This window comes from Chlorocebus sabaeus, chromosome 22 (genome assembly GCF_047675955.1).
Source record: "Chlorocebus sabaeus isolate Y175 chromosome 22, mChlSab1.0.hap1, whole genome shotgun sequence".
NCBI classification, from domain to species: domain Eukaryota; kingdom Metazoa; phylum Chordata; class Mammalia; order Primates; family Cercopithecidae; genus Chlorocebus; species Chlorocebus sabaeus.
Window position 1 is genome coordinate 42,875,808 of NC_132925.1, and position 21,884 is coordinate 42,897,691.

Sequence of the window (21,884 nt, forward strand, 5' to 3'; positions counted from 1 at the left end):
CAGTTTCTCTGACACTTGTATATTTTTAATCTCTTTTATCATTTTCTAGATAATTTGTCAGTTGCCTGAAAATACTGCTCTGTTTTGGCTAGTGCCCACAAGCCAAATAGATTTACTAATCTCTCTTTCTTACACACACACACACACACACACCCCTCATAATCCAACAGGTATTTATCATTTTTTTCTCTAAAGTATTATGCTAAATTTTGTGGAGGCACTTTTTAGAAATATAGTAAACACATTAACCGTACTCAGAATGGGAAAGGGAAATACAATCCAATAAGTAAAACACATAGTAGAATGTGATACATGCTCCAAAAGAGGTAAGAAGGAAGACACTTTCAGATCTTGGAGCCTTGAAGGATATGCATGATTTTTATAGATGGTGATGATAAAGAAGGGCTTCACTGATGAAAAGAATAGTGTGTTTTTGTGCCATACTGTTAGTCTCATTCAGTCATACTTCAGTAATAAATTAGGCTCATTTAGATGGAACTGACCTGAAATTTCTTTCTTATCTTCCACAGACTGTTTCCCTAGGCATTTTGGGCATCTTTGAGATTTCTAAAGGTTCTGTCTCTTTGAATCCTCATAGGACTGTTCTGGGACTTTGCTTCATCAATTATTTTTCCTTTTTCTTGATTCTTCTATTTCATCTTCACTAAATTCTTTCATTCCACCTATGTATGTATTGAAGTCTGCCTCCCTCCCTCTGACATTTTAGGAGAAAAAAGAATTATTTTCTCAATCCTGTTATCTCTGTTAAGCTTTCATCCTGTTTTTCTCTCCTTTAACTTCAGTAGTATTCACTTAATGCTTCCACCTCTTAACATCACCAGTTGTTCAATCTCTTGCAATCTGAATTTGGTAAGGAAAATGTGGTTCATGTACACAATGGAGTACTATTCAGCCGTAAAAAAGATGAGATCCAGTCATTTGCAACAGCATAGAGGGAACTGGAGATCTTTAAGTGAAATAAGCCAGGCACAGAAAGACAAACATTGCATGTTATCACTTATTTGTGAGCTCTAAAAAGTCCGCAACCACTTTTCTGATTTTTTTTTTTTTTTTTAAAGGAGAATTAACTAGCATCTCCTGGTCAGTAAGTCTAATACTTTTTACTTTAAGGTCAGATTTTTGTGGCCTATCTGTAGGCACTGTTAGCCATGTGTTTCTTCTTGATGGTCTCTCCTTCCTAGGTTTCTCTTGATTCTCCTGCATCTGCCTTGCCTGACTCTTCTTCCATCCCTTCTGACAGTGTTTACCAAGGATTTCCCTTGGCCTGCTTCTTTCCTTGATCCTCATTTAAACCTTTCCCTTCAGCTGCAGACCTCTTCTGCTTTTCCAACTCTACTGCTATTCCATTCTTCAGTTGCATGTTAAACATGGCCCACCATCACCTCAAATATGATGTTTAAAATGTCCCCATTTTTTATCGAACTTAAGTTTCTTCCTGTGGATCTGTTGCTAAGTACCCTCATCTTTCTGATCACCTAGAGGTAAAACCTCAACATTTGTTTGAATTTTTTCCCCTTCTGTTTGCCACATCTAATTAGTTGCCAAGTCTAATAATTTTAACCTCCATGACATTTCATTTCTTTATTTTTCCCCATTTCTTTTTTTTTATTATTTAATTTTAGTTTTATTATTTAATGAACTCCCAAGCGCTCAGATTCCCATTTCTACTGTGACTATTCTGATTCAGGCCCTGATTTCAGTCAGTCTTTTGCAGTGACTCTCTCACAAACTTCCTAATGTAGAATTGTAGAAAGAGCATGGGCTCTGCAGTCAGATAGACCTAAGTGCTAATTGTGAAGATGGTCCTTCTGGCTGTCTGACTTATAGAAACTTATTTAATCTTACTTTACAGATGAGAAAGTTTAGGCACAGAAAAATTAGTCATTCCAGTTCAGTCACAGAGAAGTTAGTCATTTCTACCTCATCAATGAAGTATGCAGTTCTGAAGGGTAAATGGGACAATGTGTGGTTAGTGAGAAGGTACTCAGAAAAATATTATTTCTCCCTTCCTTACTTTTGATCTCTTTACAACCCATTAATAGATTAATATTCTTTAAGTATAACCTTCATCATATGAGACTCTTGTTCTTCAGTGGTTCCCCATTGTCTAATTTTCCATAATTCTTAGCCTAGAGTTGTATACTATCTATCAATTTGTGTCCACCTCCCTTTCTGACCTTATTTCTCCCCACTTTTCACAAACATTGCTTTGAACCAAACCAAACCACTAGCAATGCCCTATAGCAGAATGGCTGAGAACATGAATTTCAGAAGCATCTAAATCCAGTTCATGTACTTACTTTGTGCCCTTGAGCGAATTATTTAATGTCCCTAAACCTTTCCTATTCTGGGGAAGGGAAGCAGGATAATTATAGTGCCTACTGCACTGGGTTGTTGGAAGGATAAAGTGAGACCAGGTATATAAAGCACTTGGTGCCTGGCGTGTTGAGAGCAGTCACTGTTGGTAGTAGTAGTAGTAGTTGATGCTTTTGTTATTTGTTTCTCCCATTTCCATCTCCATCACATTCACGTTCTTTTCTCTGCATGGAATGCATTTCTTCTCCTTTGTACCTGACTACATTTTATCTATCTTCAAAGATCTTTCCTGGTTCTAGTCACCACCCTCCCCTTTATCTTTCAACTTCATCATTCCTTGCCTCTTTTAGCTTAGAATGCTTATTACCTTCATATACTTATCTGTTTTATCTCTTTTATAAAAGACTAGAAGTGCCTTGAGGGCGGAACATGCAATTCAATTTTTGTATCTTCTAAAGCATAGCATCTTACACAGAACCAGGCCAGAAAGTATTTACTGAATAAATATATTAATTTACTGAAACCAATAGCCTTTTGTTTCCAAGGGATTTATTCTTACTTCTTTAGGAACTTTTGCAGAGTCTCCATAAACCATTGGTACATTTTCAGAAACATTGAATTTTGTTATCAACATGCCATCCTTGGGTTCAAGAAGACTAAAGAAAAGACATTGTAGCAGAAGGCAATAATAACAAAAGCAAAACAAAACAAAAACTGACCAGGTGACACTGCTTTGGATTCAGCAAAATTATTTTTCTACACTGGCTCTCATTTGTTACTGTTACAAATACTGTACACCAAATATTATAGTACCTAGAATAGTGCCAAATTAAGCATTTTTGGATAATAGTGGATCTAAAATCTGTTTTACTGAAGTAGAAAAAAATAGCATAAATAGCTAATACATTAAAATGTGATTAATATCTAGTTCAGTTTGTTAAAATGAGAAATTATTCTTAAGGAGTGTCACCTTCTTATATTGTGGGCAGATGAAGTATTCTCTTGATAACTTCTCAAGGTACAAGCCACAGAACCTGGGAAGTGGGTGGAGGTGGAAGTGGGGGAATCTCTAGAATTTCTTCCCCACAGTGATTTGGCACAACGCCAGCCTGTCCTTCATCAAAGGTGTACTGTGTTCTTGTTAAAGGAGGCTTATGCTTTTTAAAGGCTTTTATGCCTTTAAATATTTTTGGTCATTTTGAAATAATTTATAAGTGGTATACTATCATTATAAAGAGTGTTCTCAGGCTAAGAGGCAAATGTTAGAAATTTAAGAAATATTTAAGTTACATATATGTATTTTTTATTTCTTAAATAGGTATTCATCAATACACTAAAATGGTAGTATTTTTCCATTGAATAATGGCTACACCTTACTTGACTTAAAAAGCTAAGGTTTTTTAGTTATAATACAGAATATTATTTGAGGTTTTTGGTAAGGGAAACTTGTTTTATGTACTTTGGAGTGTGATTTGTATAACCTATTCAGTTGCCAGGTGGTTTTATTCTTGAGACCTATATTAAAAATTTCCTTTTTTAGTGCAGGCCAGTTCTCCCTTACTCACTACTGAAAAGGGGTGGGCAGGGAGGCTGCAAAACATAATTAATGTATAGACCAATTAGATAGATTTTTAAATTGTGAAATTTTTTTTTTCTTTACTGATATAACACTTGGAAGCAATGTTGAATAGAGACATTTAATTTTCTATTGTCATAGTAAAATCTCAAGGAAATTGAGAGCAGGCAGCTTGGGCACCAAAGAAGTTTAAGAAAATGTTATTTAAGCACTTTCTGCTGAACTTGGGGAATAAATACTTTTTTGTGATATGTGAATTATTGTGTTTTTGTAACCGTTTAGGGAAGATGTTCTGCTGTAATGGCTGAATATAAGTTGCAGAGATTTAAGCCCACCCTTATATTAATATTCCACCTCATTAACTTAATTGTTAGGGCGTTTACACTTCAGTGATTTAAATAAAATACTCTAAATGTGATTCTTTTGTCTTCTCTTCCCTCTGTCTCCTGTTTGAGGTCTAGATGATTATGTATTTAGTTTTGTGTTTTCATGTAGACCCTGTTGTTAATTCTATTAAGCATAAAATGATGATGAAGGGAAGCTATTGTATAACTCTTCTGCTGCTAAAGCCCTGGAAGATAAGGGAATGTATTTGTGAAAATAAAATGGTCACTTCTTCAGCTGGTGTTTTATCATTTTTACCTTCCAGTGTTATTCAGAGGACCAGGAACTTTATAGCTATAAGACTATTCTGTTTTGGAGTTCAGACTGCTGATTATATATGAGCTTTCACACATATGCAGTGATATAGCCCTAGAACCCAGATAAGGGAAAGTTTTGTTTAAAAGTAAGCTATGTTTGTACTTAAAAATGTTTCCTAAGCATTTTCAGCAAAAGTAGGATTATTCGATGAATTTCCAAGCAAAGTCACCTTTACAAATACTTGCACCTACTTGCAAATAGTAGACATATTTATGCAGTAAGTTTTTTCTAAATGATTTGCTGCCAGTTGTGAGCATTCCTTAGCACTGTCTATCCCAAATGCAAGTTACATGTCTTTGTTAAAAATGTAGAGAAAGGCCAGATGCAATGTCTCATGCCTGTAATACCAGCACTTTGGGAGGCCAAGGCCAGAGGATCACTTGAGGCTGGGAGTTGAAGACCAGCCTGGACAACATAGTGAGGCCCTGTCTCTACAAAAAGAAAGACACATACACACGTAGGTTTATTGCGGCACTATTCACAGTAGCAAAGACTTGGAATCAACCCAAATGTCCATCAGTGACAGACTGGATTAAGAAAATGTGGCACATATACACCATGGAATACCATGCAGTCATAAAAAAGGATGAGTTCGTGTCCTTTGTAGGGACATGGATGCAGCTGGAAACCATCATTCTCAGCAAACTGTCACAAGAACAGAAAACCAAATACCGCATGTTCTCACTCATAGGTGGAAATTGAACAATGAGATCACTTGGACACAGGAAGGGGAACATCACACACCGGGTCCTATTGTGGGGAGGGGAGAAGGGGGAGGGATAGCATTAGGAGATAAACCTAATGTAAATGATGAGTTAATGGGTGCAGCACACCAACATGGCACGTGTATACATATGTAACAAACCTGCACGTTGTGCACATGTAACCTAGAACTTAAAGTATAATAATAAAAAAGAAAAAATTAGCCAGGCACGGTGGCACATGCCTGTAATCGTAGAGAGTTGGGAATCTGAGGCACGAGGGTCACTTGAGCCCTGGAGTTTGAGGCTTGTAAGGGGCATGACCCTGTCTCAAAAAAAAAAAAAAAGAGAAAAGTTAATTTTTCAGGGAAATGAAGCTTTTATGTTGTCAAGCATTTTTCATTTTATAACAGTATTTAATTGTGAATATATGTTGTTAAATAATTCTATGAAGTATCTGACCCATTTAAGTTGAGCAGTGAATTTCTGTTTTACCTAAGTTCATTTGTGAGGTATTGGTGTTCATTTCTAACTATTTATTTTATTTTCCAGCTCACCAGCGACTGGAACCAGCAACTCTGTCAGGGATTGTAGGATTTATCCTTAGTCTTTTATGTGGAGCTCTGAATTTAATTCGAGGCTTTCATGCTATAGAAAGTCTCCTGCAGGTACTGTGCTATTTTTGCAATTTCAGGTGACTGCGCCTGTTCATTCTACTTGTTACATAACTGATTTGAATTGGATTGGGTATTAGTATAATTTACAGTGCAAGCTCAAAATCTGTGTTTTGTTTTTTTATAGCTGCTTTAGCCTCCTTTCTTCTAAAAGCACTGGTTGGCTTCTTTGATTCCATCATCACATGTTTGTTTATCATCTGCTCTTTAGGAGGCACTATAGGCACTTTGGGGACCCCAAGATGTGTGTGACATAGGCCTTGCAATCTCATAACTGAAAGTTGAACTGGTGAGGCAAGGAAGTAATTGCCAAATACACAGAGTTGGGAAGGGGGAGAGGTCAGTATAATCAGGATTGGAGAAGGAAGGTTTTGTGGAGGAGAGTTGAGCGGGCCCTGGAAAGATCTGACCAGACAGACAGCAGTGGAAGAATGAAGAGGGCACACGTGGGCTGTGTGTGTTCCACTTCTGCGTATTCCCTACTTAGTTCATCTGCTCCTTTTTCTTTTTTTGTTGGTGGCTTCTTAAAACTTGAGCTTCTTGGAAAACCACAAATTTATTCAGATATTTCTAGCTATTTCATTTTCAAGTGGAGTTCTTTTCAGAAACTATAGCTATCAGAATATACTAATTTTTTCTCTTACATTTTTTGTAAACTTTTTGAAATTTTCTTCAAGGTTAGCACATTTGAGACTGCACAGCTTTCCTTTCCTGTATTTCTATTCACTTTCTCTGAAGAACTCTTGACACTCCCACATTATAAATCAGCCCTCTTTCGTTGGTCAGCATTAAGTACAGAATACCATTTGTAAAAATCCACTCAGCATACTTTATATTCTGTTTTTAAATTGCTGTTACTTTGGGGAACCCTCAGAGGGTATCTTTCTGCATCTATTTAGCCATGTAAAGCCAACAGCAGATGATATCACAGGTTCCAGCAGCAGAGCTGTTCCTAAAGGATATGTTATGACTTCCTAATTCCTCTTCCAAACACCCTTTGCCTGCAGGTTAAAGCTCCTCTCCCCTTTTAGGCACAGGACAGCCAGCTGCCTTCCCTTGGCCTATTTCTTATCCACATGCCAGATCAGATTTATTCCGGCAGAAGGAGTTCGGTTTTCAGCTGTTTAGATTACCTAACAAAAAGAAGAAAGAAAGGCAATTTGGATATTGCTGATAGAAAAAGCTTATAAATAAGATACTCTTTTTTCTTTTTCTTTTTTCTTTTTTTTTTTTGTACCCAACATAGTAGAAATAACAGTAGTATAGGGGTGTGAAGAGTTGATGGTGAAGCAGGCTTGGGCTTGGGTAGAGAAAATATTGACCACCGCAGAGCCTCACTATCTTTGACTTATAAAACAGTATACAAGTTATGGAACCTGGGGCTTAGACTGCATTACCTTTCAGTTAAAATTCAGACAAGGCTATTGTATTTCACAAAACCAGTTTAAGGGAACAATAATTCGTTTCAGCCACTCAGATCTTATATCCCTCCTCTTCTTGGGCTGATTTCTTTTTTTCTCCTCTGATTTAAAACTTAAAAACTGAGGAAAGTGGTATAAATTACAGCTTTTTGCTTTTGAGATACTGCAACGGGCTAAAGCCTACCTTGTTTCTTAATTGTTCCTTGTCTTCCCTCTGATCAGTAATGTCTCTGGCTCATTGCAATTGATAGAGTTTTAGGTTTCGGAAGAACAATAATCTGATTAATTACCACTTAAGTGTAACTGACTGACAGCTCTGAGATTTCTCAGCCTATTATACAATTTTAAAAGACGACTTTACAGACCATGAATATAGATAGAAAATCCTCAACAAAATACTATCAAATTGTATCCAACAATGTGCAAAAATAATTAACACCACAACCAAGTAGAATTTATCCCAGGTATGCAGGGCTAGTCACTATTAGAAGCCAATTAATCCATCACATCAACAGGCTAAAGAAGAAAAATCACATGATCCTATCAGTAGGTACAGAAAAAGCATTTGACAAAATCCAAACCCCATACATCATAAAATCTTGGAGCAAACTAGGAATAGAGGGAAACATCCTCAATTTGGTAAACAGCATCTATTGAAAGAACCTACAGCTAACATCATCTTTAATGATGAGAAACTGATGCTTCCCCCTAAGACTAGGAACAGGGCAAGGATGTCCCTACTTACCACTCTGTCCAACGTCATACTGGAAGTTCCAGTTGATGCAATAAGATGAGAATAGGAAATAAAAGATATACAGATTAGGAAGGGAAAAATCAAGCTGTCTTTGTTCACAGATGACGTGACTGTATAATATTGTTGATTCTTTTTCTATGTAGAATATGCCCCAAATCAACAACAATAGCAAAAGCCTGGAATTAATAAGTAATTATAGCAAGACTGCAGGGTATGAAGTTAATAGACAAAACTCAATTGCTTTCCTATATACCTACAAAGAATTAAAATTTGGAATTAAAAATACAATACCATGTATAGTGACACCAAACAAAAAGAGACACTTCAGAATAAATCTAACAATGTATGTACAAGATCTTTATGAGGAAAATGATAACACTCTGATCAAATAAAGAAGATCTAAATAAATGGAGAGATGTTCCATGTTTATAAACAGGGAGACTCAATATTGTTTAGGTGTCGTTTCTTCCCAACTTGGTCTGTAGATTCAATACAATCCCAATCAAAATTTCAACAAGTTATTTTATGGATATTAACAGTGATTCTAAAGTTCATGTGGAAAAGCAAGCACCTGGTATATAGGGAAAAGCAGACTGTTTGCTTCTCTACTCTCACGATTCTCAATACTTCCAGAACTTCATTTTTGACACGAGATGTGTGGGAGGTTTTCTCACATCAACAAATTCCCCAGTACCAGCTAGGTGTCCCTTAATTCACATCACTTTTAACACTATGTGCCTGGAGTTAACCCAGACATCACCGGTAAAGAGTTCAGTCCCACGAGAATGCTCCCACATCAGATGCTAGTTGCAAGTTCAGGTTGTCACCAATTGGAAGTTCCCACAACCCCCTCCTTGGATTCAGTAATCTACTAGAGTGGTTCACAGAACTCAGGGAAATATGTTTACTGGTTTATTATGAAGGAAATTACAAAGAATAAAGGTGAATAGCCATAAAGAGGTACATAGGGGAAGGTCTGAAAGAGTCCTGAGCACAGGAACTTCTATCCTTATGGAGTTGGGGCTTGTCACCTTCCTAGCACATGGCACCCACCCAGAAGTTCTGTGAAAACCATCTTTTAGGGATTTTTATGGAGGGTTCTTCATGTAGGCATGATTGATTATTAATTCAATCTCTAGTTTCTCTCCCCTCCCCGGATGGTGGGGGTAGGACTTAAAGTTATTAGCTTCTAATCATGGTTTGGTCTTTGTGGTAACCAGCACCCATCTAGGATCCCACCAAGAATTACCTGATTAGAATAAAAGATGCTCTTATTACCTGGGAAACTCCAAGGGATTTAGGAGTTCTGTGTCAGATGCTGTTTTTTATATATATATGAATGAATGAATGAATGAATGAATGAATGAATGAATGAATGAATGAAGAAGGAGTCTCGTCCTGTTGCCCAGGCTGGAGGGCAATGGCACGATCTCGGCTCACTGCAGCCTCTGCCTCCCAGGTTCAAGCGATTCTCCTGCCTCAGCCTCCTGAGTAACTGGGATTACAGATGTGCAGCACCACACCCAGCTGATTTTGTATTTTTAGTAGAGATGGGGTTTCACCATGTTGGTCAGGCTGGTCTCGAACTCCTGACCTCCAGTGATCCACCCGCCTTGACCTCCCAAAGTGCTGGGATTACAGGTGTGAGCCACCTTGTCCAGCCTCACATGCTCTTATCACTCAAGAAATTACAAAGGACCCTGTGTCAACACCAGGGTCAATGACCAAATGGAACAAAACAAAAAAGATCAGATATGGAAACAAGAGTCTCCTAGCATCTTTATTTACAAGCATTTTAGGAGCTCTTTGTCAGAAATCAGGGGCAGAGGAGAGAAGAAAAATATGTGGAACTCTCTGCTTAATTTTCTGTAGACCTAAAACTGCTCTTAAAAAGTCTTTTTTAAAAATCCATCATTAAAACATAGACTTTCTCCATAATAAGAAGTTGGAGGGGCTGGGCGCGGTTGCTCACACCTATAATCCCAGCACTTTGGGAGGCTGAGGCAGGTGGATCACGAGGTCAAGAGATTTAGACCATCCTGCCCAACATGGTGAAACCCCATCTCTACTAAAAATACAAAAATTAGCTGGGTCTGGTGGCGCGCGCCTATAGTCCCAGCTGTTTGGGAGGCTGAGGCAGGAGAATTGCTTGAACATGGAAGGCAAAGTTACAGTGAGCTGAGATCACGCCACTGCACTCAGCCTGACGACAAAGTGAGACTCTGTCTCAATAAAAAAGAAAAAAAGAAGAAGAAATTGGAGGAAAACTGGAAAGGGAGGAATGTTCTCACTCTGGGCTTTGATATTCTTTAGTTAGGTGTTGCTCCACTTGGCAGTTACAGTAGAACCTGTTGTGCCCAGCCCATTCTTAGGAAGCAGTAGATTGGGCCTTCTCTTCCTGTGGAGGGACTGAGCCTTCCCCTGCACACAGGCCAGGTGAGGATATTAGAGTCCCCGCCATAATGGAGCCTGAAATCAGGAATTCATGTTTCAAGGTTACATGTACAAATTTATGCCCTCTCAGAACAATGGCCATTTTGAGAAAGCCAATGAGAGACAGCCATACCAGGTCCTCTGGCCTAGCACCCACCAGTCCCTGCCAGCTCAGCCCAAGTCTCCTCACCTAGGATAGCTTGGTGGAACAACAATATATTTTAATTTGCATAAAGAAACTCTAGAAAGATAAGAGACTAATGAACATGTTGGGAACTGGACAGATGGAAAATTGGTGGGAATGAGACTTTTGCTGGTATATATTTATATGTATCTTTTATATATTATTTTTAATTTTTGAATCATGAATATTTCACTCACATTTTAAATAATATTTATTAGCACCTGTTATGTAAGCAGGAAAAAAAAACAACTTTTGTTAACTTAATTAGTAGATTTTTAAGCAACAAACATTTCAAGCAAAGTAAAGGTAAATATGTTTGTGGGGGAGCCTGAACATTTTGCAGGGCATTGCAACTTCTTCCTGCCCCATGTTAGATTTCAGTTTCCCTAGAAACTTAAAGAGATTTTTGTTGTTGTTGTTGTTTTTTATTTAAAACAGTTCGTCACAACTATGGTGATGGAGTGTGAAAGAAGCATGGGGTATAAATTATGAATGGGGAAAAGGTTAGAGTGGTCTTTATTAGTAGGTTATTTATAATTTGGGAACTCTGTGTATAGGCTTGTATGTTTCTGATGGTGGATACAGAATCTTTTCTTTTGTCTTAGACTAAATTACTCCAACATTTCTTACTTAGCTGATTCAGGGAACAGTGAATTGGTTCATATGGGATTCTTAGCTATCTGGAAAATGAGGGCATTGGTACCTGCCTCTGTGTTCCCTTAGCATTTAAAGTCTGTTCAGCCATAACCCACCTGAAGTATTCCACGTACGCTCATTTAGTAGTTGAGGTTCCTGAGAGTGATTCTCAGAGGAGCAAGGAAACAACAGAATACAAAGTTGGGGATAATGTAGTCCACAAGTAGTTTGTCACTCATAGGTAGTTTTAAAAGATTTTCCAGCAAATTCTGATCCTCTCACCTAAATGAAAATCAGTACCTTTGCAAATCCACTTGACCAAAAGTAGAAACTCCCATTGTTCCAGTTATTGAAGACTTTATATCTGCATTGAGTACGATGTTGTGGTAAGTGACGGGTGCTTGGAAATATTTTTCCTTTCCTTTTCCCACTGTGAAGATAAATGAAGGAGCACTATGTTAGTGTTAGAATTATCTGCCTTGTAAAGATTCTGTGTCCTAAAAGATGGAATGGATGATAAGTGAACAAAAGGAGAAAATGAAATGTCAGAATGTAAATGGATACAATGATAAACTTAAGAGCTTTAAACCAGATAGGTTCAGGAGTGCAAACTAGAATAATTTTCCAAGTACATCCTTAGCCCGACTTAACCTGAAAGAAAATACATACAAAATTGGGAACCAGAGGTCTCTTTTAATTTTCCCTTATTGAAGTCTGTTTTATCATTGTTCACAACTTATATTGGATAAAAGATCCTTTTTATCTTCACTAAAGCCATTAGTCTTAAGACATACTCTTAGCCTTCTTTCTGGTTGATCATTACATTTTCATTAGGAATAATCTCAAATGTCACTCTAGATAATTTTTGGTTAGTAAAGGTAGAACTTTCTGAGGTGGTCTGCTCTGAAGACTTGAGTGTAAATCCCAGGACACAGGACTTAAAGTTTTATCTATTTTGAAGTTACCTACAGTGGTGTTACTCATATCACAGTGGTGATAGGAGAGGGGGAAGGGCAGTACCCCAGATTGAGTGGGCTTACTGCTTCTCTGATACTTGATTTAAGAGCAAAGGACTTATTTGGGAATTATAATTTTAGATCTGACTGAAAATATGTCATGTATTTCCTGAGTGTGAGTAATATATAGACATTAAAGCTTACTTTTTTAAAACCATGAATTCTAAACACTCCTTTCGAATGCTAGAAATGGCTGCTACATTTATCTCTAGTATCTTGAGGCTCATTTAAATTTGAGGACCCACATGAATCAGCATTCTTATATATTATTAATGGTGTTTGAAGATTCAGCACAAGTTTGTTTCTTCCAGATTATTAACTGCCTCATAGGGCGATAGCAAGGGATTTATTCAAATATGTAGCACTGAAGTTCTTCTTAGTATCTAAGTTTAGACTGGGGAGGCTTAGGATGGGTATAGTTTTTTTAAGTTCATAAGTTTATTTTGGTGTCCACAGTAATATATAGAGTATTTTCACTTCCTAACTTTGCTGAGTTTAGAGATGGTAATAAGTTTCTTGTGAATTGATACCTTATGAAGGCATAAACTTGGCTTATATTACATGTATTTCTTTAAGGATCAACCTTGAAATGATTACATTAATTAGGCTAATACCAAACTGAAAGTAATTTGCATATGGCACATTAGAAAACAAATGGAATCTTCTGATATCTCAGTAGAAATTCTGGCCTGGAAGTTAAAATACCTGGGTCCCATCTGCCAGTAACTAACTTTGTGACCCTACATGGGTTATTTTACCTTCTTGTATCTCATCTTGCAATTCTGCAAAATGAAGGTTTTAGACTACATAAGCCCAGGGACCATTTCTTAGGTCTTAGGACAGACAGTCTAAGATTTCTCTGATTCTAAAATTGTTTGTAAAAGCTTCTACAAAGCAGAAGTCATCAACTTGCTTTTATTTCTTATCTTCTTTCCTATAGACTTGTTAATACCTTTTAAAGAAATTATGTCCGTGCTGGCCAGGCACGGTGGCTCACGCTTGTAATCCCAGCACTTTGGGAGGCCGAGGCAGGTGGATCGCGAGGTCAGGAGTTCGAGACCAGCCTGGCCAAGAGACCAGCCTGGCCAATATGGTGAAACCCCATCTCTACTAAAAATATAAAAATTAACTGGGCACGGTGGCAGGGGCCTGTAATCCCAGTTATTTGGGAGGCTGAGCCAGGAGAATTGCTTGAACCCGGGAGGCGGAGGTTGTAGTGAGCTGAAGATCATGCCATTGCACTCCAGCCTGGGCGACAGAGCAAGACTCCATCTCAAAACAAAAGAAATTATGTCCCTGCTAATACTTAACAGAACTTTTTCATTTATTTAGTGACATATCTATGCTAAGATGTGGTGTCTACTTTCATTCAAAAGAAATAAAAGTATTTTTTCTGATTATATGCTAATTCATTGTTAAAGAATTAGGGGATCATACAAGACAGTGCCGTGAAATAGAAGATAATAAAGATTAAATAACATTAAAAAATGGAGAAAGAAAATAAAAAAGTTATAAATAAATAAATAAATAAAAATAACATAAAAAAGAATTGGGTGAAATGTATAAAGAATAAAATAAAAATTATCCCCAAATTTTCATATAGGCACATATATCCATTATGTCCTTTTTTTCACTTAATATTAAAAAGTAAATGTTCCCTAATTATTATAAACATTTTAATAGTATCCTCCTAATACATTGTGTGGCTACTATATGAGGCTTTTGTTTACCTTCATCCTCATCTTTTTTTTTCTTAAAGAGACAGGGTCTCGCTATGTTGGCCAGGTTGGTCTTAAACTCCTGGCCTCAAACAGTTCTCCCATCTTGGCCTCCCAAAGTGCTAAGATTATAGCATGAGCCACTGCCCCTGGCCCCATCCTCATCTTTAAAAGAAAATTTACTTTATTTCTTTTCAAAGCAATACATTGGTACTCTAGTATCCCCTAAAGGTGAATAGTGACATTCATAAAGATTTGTATTGGAACTCCTTACCTCTGCCCTCTTCTTCCCCTCCTCTGCCTTTCTCCCTGTCTCTGTTTCCCCAGCACTGACAACTCCCACTTTTGTCCCTGCTGCTGTCCTCTGCCCACCTTCCAACCTCTGGCTATTCCTTCACCTACATTTCATCTGCGCTTCCCTACTGGCTCGTTTCCCTCAGCCCTGCTGTTCTTTAAAAAAACAAAAAAATAACAAAACCAAAAAAGCCTCTTTACATATGCTCTCTTCTAATTTTTTGAGAGAGTAGAATATGTTTGTTGTCTTGTTCCTTTGCCCTCTATTTCTTAGTCTACTATGATGTCTTTTCTACTCCTGTAATTCTCTTAGATATCCACCATTAAGCTCACCAGTGTCCTTTCAGTTGCCAAATACAGCAACTACTCTTTAGAGTCGAGTCTTATGTACCCTCTCTGCCTCATCTGTCATTATGTTCTTCCTTTTAAACATTTCCTTGTTTAATTTCAAAAAATAAATTTTATTTCTGGAAACAGACACAAATCACTGTTAATAGTTTATTTACATTTTTCTTCTTGACAAATCTCTTATCCGTTCATTTTTGTGAAACCGTTTTCTCCCATTTTGTTTTGTTTTGTTTCCTTGTTTCTCTTCCTATTCCTCAGTTTATTTGATAGACTTTCTTCCTCCACCTGTCCTTTATATAGTGGCAGTATTCTGTCCTTGGCTTTGTATTCTTCCAACTCCATGCCTTCTTCTTGGTTACTTTCATAATGGCCTTTTTGAAAAAATACACATATATATACATAAATACACACACACGCAGTAAAATATGCGCTTGAAAAATTTCAAAGCCTATAAGAGTTGATATTTTTACAGAAAAGTAATTCTCTCCCAATTTTCTTCCTCAGAGTCATCCTTCTAGGGAGATTATGTGCATATGCTAGTATATAGGTATTTATATATTTACTTATGCAATTATTCTTTAAAAAATTTTTATAGAAATGATAACATACTCAATACTAATTTGCATCTTTTTAAGTCTAAAAATATGTAGGAGATTATTTCACATCAGTATACAGAGACCTATTCTTTTTAGTGGCTGCATGACTGTATATTAAATATTTGTGTTTTCCTTTCCCTGTACCACATAACATCTTATTTTGAAATAATTCAAACTTACAGAAAAGTTTAAAGAATAGTAGAATTAACATCCACCCCATATACCTACCTACCATTTTCCTTCTTTCTTTCTTTTTTTTTTTTCACTGAGTCATTTGAAAGTTAACATTGTAGGTATCATCTCAGTTTATTCCAAAATTGAATTCAATATGTATATCTTAAGGGCTAAGATACTCTTTTACGTAATCATAATCCTCTTAATCACACCAAAGAAATTTAACATTGGTATAGTATTACCTAATAGAAAATCTGTATTCAAATTTCCACAGTTGCCCCCAGAATGTTCTATATAGTGTTTTGTTCCTCTTTCTAATCTAGGAGCTAATCAAGAATTGAGATTTTTACTTGGTTGTCATAGGCCTTTCGTTTAACTAACTACTATTAAAATAGAAGACTGCCAAGTTAGATCTCTGGATCAAACTCTTTCCTGAAGCAGACTGAAATATCTGCTAAATATAATTATTTGGATGTCCCACAAGCAACTCCAGAATAGCATGTCCACAGTGAGCTCAATATTTTCTGCTCTTGAGTTACTTTTCTTCCTATACATCCAACTTAGTGCATGGTATCATTCAAGCGTTGCCTAAACCAGAAGTCTCTGAGTTATCTTAATCTCCTCCCTCTTTGACACAGTACATGTTAATTCCTTTGCCTTTGATTCCCTTTCTACCTTGTCTACCCTGGTTCAGCCTTTAAGACCAGCCTTTAAGACCCAGACTTTAAGCTTCACTCCCTTTAGGAAGCCTTCCCTGGCCTTTCTTTTTTCTCTATGCAGAATTAGATGTGTCTCCATTGGGCTCCCTTAGTATCCTCTACACGCACCTGTGCCATCAGTTATTACTTTGGGTGGTAATTACTGATTTACGTATCTGCCTTCTTAATTAGAGTGACCTCCTTATGTTGATGTGGACTTAACTCTCTTCTTTTTCTTTTTTTTTTTTTTTTTGAGACAGAGTCTCGCTCTTGTCACCCAGGCTGGAGTGCAGTGGCACAACCTTGGCTCACTGCAAGCTCCATCTCCCGGGTTCACGTCATTCTCCTGCCTCAGCCTCCTGAGTAGCTGGGACTACAGGCACCCGCCACCATGCCCAGCTAATTTTTTTGTATTTTTAGTAGAGATGGGGTTTCACCGTGTTAGCCAGGATGGTCTCCATCTCCTGACCTCGTGATCCGCCTGCCTCAGCCTCCCAAAGTGCTGGAATTACAGGCATGAGCCACTGTGCTGGCCGGACTTAACTCTTTTCTGTACTAGGGATAGTAACAAAGTACCTGGCTTGTAAATGCTTAATAAATATTTATTATATGGAAGAATAGGCTAATAAGCAGTCTTCTCTTTATCAATTAAAGATTTTTCAAATGACGCAGACAGTAACCCCAGGGAGAGAGGAGTCAGTGAATGTTTCTGAGTATTTACTATGTACCAGTTACTTTTCTTTGTATTTTGTATTTGCAAATGTTATTTCACTTAATCTCTACAACTTTTAGCTTTCGAAAGAAGAAATTAAAGTTAAGTAACTGCCCCAGATTGTAAGTAAAGATTCGAACCCAAGTCTGACTGACTGTAAAAATATGCTTCTAAGTGTTTTAAAGGCATTTAAGGCTAGACGCGGTGGCTCACGCCTGTAATCCCAACATTTTCGGGGGCCAAGGCAGGCAGATCACTTGAGGTCAGGAGTTCAAGACCAGCCTGGTCAACATGGTGAAACCCCGCACTCTACTAAAAAATACAAAAATTGGCCAGGCATGGTGGCGGATGCCTGTAATCCCAGATACTTGGGAGGCTGAAGCAGGAGAATTGCGTGAACATGGGAAGCAGAGGTTGCAGTGAGCCGCGATCGTGCCACTGCACTCCAGCCTGGGTGATAGAACGAGACTCTGTCTCAAAATAAACAAAGGCTGGGCGTGGTGGCTGACGCCTGTAATCTCAGCACTTTGGGAGGCCGAGGCGGGCAGATCACAAGGTCAGGAGATCGAGACCATCCTGGCTAACACAGTGAAACCCCATCTCTACTAAAAATACAAAAAAAGCTTAGCCAAGCATGGTGGCACGACCCTGTAGTCCCAACTACTTGGGAGTCTGAGGCAGGAGAATCACTTGAACCTGGGAGGCGGAGGTTGCAGTGAGCCAAGATCGCACCACTGCACTCCAGCCTGGGTGACAGAGCAACACTCCATTTCATAAATTTAAAAAACAAAAAAAAAAGGAAAAGAGAAAGAGAAAAAGGGTGATTAAGAGAGTTAGAAAGTCGAAATTTAGAGAAAAAATACAGTATGCAATTGTAGGACGAGTAAATTATAGTATATCCCCACAATTAAAGGTTATATAATCATTACAAATTGTGTGGCTGAGGAATATTTACTGTCTTGGGAAAGTGTTTATGATGTAATGTGAAGTACTAAAAAGTAGTATACGAAAGTATCAATCTATTTTTTAAAAGTGTATCTACATACACAGAAAAGACTGGAAGGAAATACATGAAAAGGTTAGAAGTAATTTTCCCAGAGTTGTAGCATTTATAGGTTATATTAATTTCTTTTTTGTATAGGCTGTATTTTCCAGATTCTTTACAATGAACATGAACTTTTATAATCAGAAAAAAGGTCATTTAAAAACTAAAGGACTAAAGAAAAAATAATCAAGCAGAACTTATTTAAGGTTTTAGAATTATTACACTGGAAAGGTTTCATGTTGACCTTCCTTGTCTCTGGGGTGCAGTAGGCCTGAGCATCCCAGACAGATGAGTGGTTCCTATTTTAAGATCTTCTCACTAGGATAAGCCAGCTCTCCTCTGCCTTACAGTCTGTTCTGTTGCCCAATAACCAGAGCAAAAGGAATTTTCCCTTTATACTATTTTATGAAGAAATGATAATGAGATACTCTTCTGTGTCTTGTAGAAATTTTCATTGTATAAAGAGATTCTTTTTCTCTCTAATATAAGAAAAGGGCCAAATTAATGCTCCTGCCTGGAAGAGAAAAAAAATGTAATGCTCCTGTCCGGACTTTATGTTTTACTGTATAAAAACATTGAAAGAAGTTGATAATATAGATATTTAAGAAGAACCAGAAAGGAATATGAAAGCATGAGTTGTTACCTGTCTCCATTAGTTTTCTTTGCAGAGACATTCTATGCATGAGGTATCTGTTTTTCCTCTGGGTGACTGTTTTTCTAGCATAGCATGCAAGACTGATTAGTCTTAATTTTTCTCTTTGGGATTTAGCACACTCTAGTGGATAGTAGCTTTTCAGTTTTCACAGTTTTTTAGAAAATCGTATCAAATTACTTTATTGGACAATTCGGTGATATACTTACTAGTAGTAAAGTTTGTCAGTATTTGAGTCAAGTAATGACCCTAGTGAGCCAGAGTAACTTTGTCAGCCACTGGGGCGTTGTACATTTGTACGTGATTTTTTTAGTAGTAGGATGAGAGGCTTTTAACAGTATGTCAGAACTTTTCCCCAGTGGTTTTCCTCTTTTGAGTGGAATGAAATTGATGGGGGTGGCCAAAATGTAGAGGAACACTTGTACCTCTACCTCACACTCTTTAGGCCTTAGAATGTGCTTTATGTTTTCATTTTAGGACTCTTGAGAATTTTTATATACCAGTGTGTGACAATTTTGTGTGTAAACATTGTTATAGCCTATCTTGATGGATTGTTTCTGGAAATGGGCTCCCACCAGAAACAAAAATAATCTTTTATTTTGCTTTTGCAGAGTGATGGTGATGATTTTAATTACATCATTGCATTTTTCCTTGGAACAGCAGCCTGCCTTTACCAGGTAGGTTTTCTTCCATTTTAAAGAAACACTTTCCATTATTGTTTATTTCAGGTATCAATTCTAACAATTGATTGTGCATTTTAAATAAATTATTAAAACTCTGAGTTCTTTGCTTCTCTTTTAATTTGAGCCTCTTTTAACTTTGTGACCTACATCTCCATTTTGAGTGGACATAGATCCCAGTGAACCTGATGTTAACCTTTTTCCTGTGCTGAGGCTTCAGTGGTGGTATGTCATCTGCCTGTGGTAGTAAAGACCACTCCTAGGCTGGGTGTGGTGACTCATGCCTGTAATCCCAGTACTTTGGGAGGCCGAGCTGGGCAGATCACTTGAGGTCAGGAGTTCAAGGCCAGCTGGCCAATACAGTAAAACCTTGCCTCTACTAAAAATACAAAAATTAGCCAGGCGTGGTGATGCATGCCTGTAGTCCCAGCTACTTGGGAGGCTGAGACAGGAGAATTGCTTGAACCCAGGAGGCGGAGGTTGCAGTGAGCCAAGATCACGCCACTGCACTCCAGTCTGGGCAACAGAGCAAGGCTACATCTCAAAAAAAAAAAAAAAAAGACTACCAGATTTTCTGGTGTTTGATCATTCAGCTTCCAGGTTCTGCTTATACTCTAGGCTGAGGATTTTGTATTTGGGGGGAAGTTTTTGAATAGAGAGTGGCACAGCAAAAGCATGATTTTCTGATTCAATTTAGCAGTAATGAATAGAATGGACTATAAGAGCAGAGAGACTGGAAGCAAGGAAATGGTTTGAAATTATTACTACAGGTAGAAAGTAATGCAAGCTAACATATCGTAATGGCAGTGAGGATAGAAAAAAATAGACATTGAGAAGGAAGACTCACTGGGACTTGAAGACTATGAAACTTAAGGAGGGAAGAGATTTTGCACCTGGGTGACATGGAGACTGATAGTCACGTTTCCAAGGCCAGAGGAGGCACACATTTGTAGGAAAGGAAGTTACCGGTTACCCAAATGCAAGAATGTCTTTGTTAAAACATGTTACAGCAAGCAAGGCATTTTGACCTAACTTTTTTTTATAAGTGACACATTTTTGTAGCTTGAATTAAAAAAAAATTAATATTAAGAGTCAGAACTGCAAATATAAGACTACCTAAAGTTCAGTGGACGTCTTTGGGGACATATTTTGAATATATGTATTTGACTTTTACATAAAGACATTAGACATTTTAGTTCCAGTGGCCCCATTTTTTAAAACTGCTTGATTTTTTTTTTAAAACAGAGTCTGGAGTGCAGTGGCGCAATCTCAGCTCACTGCAAGCTCCGCCTCCGGGGTTCACACCATTCTCCTGCCTCACCTTCCCGAGTAGCCAGGACTACAGGCACCTGCCACCATACCCAGCTAGTTTTTTTGATTTTTAGTAGAGATGGGATTTCACCATGTTAGCCAGGATGGTCTCAATATCCTGACCTCATGATCCGCCCTCCTTGGCCTCCCAAAGTGCTAGGATTACAGGCATGAGCCACCGCGCCCAGCCAAAAAAATTGCTTGATTTTCTTAACCATTTATATTATCTTCAGAAATTTTCTGTCAAATCTGACATTTAATAATGATGAATGACATTTCATGCAGGAAATGTGAAAACTTACATTTGTTAATGTCACATAGTCTTTAATTTTATGAAATATTCTTATATATATTTTTTTCTTTTCTTTTTTTTTTCTGAGACAGAGTCTTGCTTTGTCACCCAGGCTGGAGTGCAGTGGTGCAATCTCGGCTCACTGCAAGCTCTGCCTCCCGGGTTCAGGCCATTCTCCTGCCTCAGCCTCCCAAGTAGCTGGGACTACAGGCACCCGTCACCACGCCCAGCTATTTTTTTTTTTTTTTTTTTTTTTGTATTTTTAGTAGAGACGGGGTTTCACCGTGTTAGCCAGGATGGTCTCAATCTCCTGACCTCGAGATCCACCCGCCTCGGCCTCCCAAAGTACTGGGATTACAGGCGTGAGCCACCGTGCCTGGCCTCTTGTATTTTCTATTTTAATTTCTATCGTGTCACAAAAGGGATAATATCTCTTTTCTTTTCTTTTTTTTTTTTTTTTTTTTTGAGACAGAGTCTTGCTGTGTCGCCCAGGCTGGAGTGCAGTGGGGCAATCTTGGCTCACTGCAAGCTCCGCCTCCCGGGTTCACACCATTTTCCTGCCTTAGCCTCGTGAGTAGCTGGGACTACAGACGCCTGCCACCACGCCCGGCTAATTTTTTATATTTTTAGTAGAGATGGAGTTTCACCATATTAGCCAGGATGGTCTCGGTCTCCTGACCTCATGATTTGCCCGCCTCCGCCTCCCAAAAAGTGCTGGGATTACAGGCGTGAGCCACTGCTCCCGGCTAATATCTCATTTTTTAAAGTGATAAAACTGAGGCAGTTTCAGTACTGTTCTGAGATCACATAGTCAGAAAGCAGTAGAGTCAGGACTTAACTCTGGGTCTCTGATTTTGAGTATTGTGTTCTGTCTACTATATCATGCTGTCTCTAGGCAAAATTCCTAATTCGCGTAATTTTTATAATGTA

General features: G+C 38.0%; 1 protein-coding gene across 6 annotated transcripts in view; it reads left to right on the forward strand.

Moving 5' to 3' along the window:
• SEC22A (SEC22 homolog A, vesicle trafficking protein) overlaps positions 1-21,884 on the forward strand; it is a 77,368-nt gene that overhangs the window by 45,124 nt on the left and 10,360 nt on the right. For all 6 annotated transcript variants that reach the window (XM_073009771.1, XM_073009766.1, XM_073009770.1 and 3 more), the window contains exons 6-7: positions 5,869-5,984; positions 19,283-19,348. In XM_073009771.1, the coding sequence (XP_072865872.1) occupies positions 5,869-5,984; positions 19,283-19,348 (182 nt within the window). The remainder of the gene's footprint in view (positions 1-5,868; positions 5,985-19,282; positions 19,349-21,884) is intronic.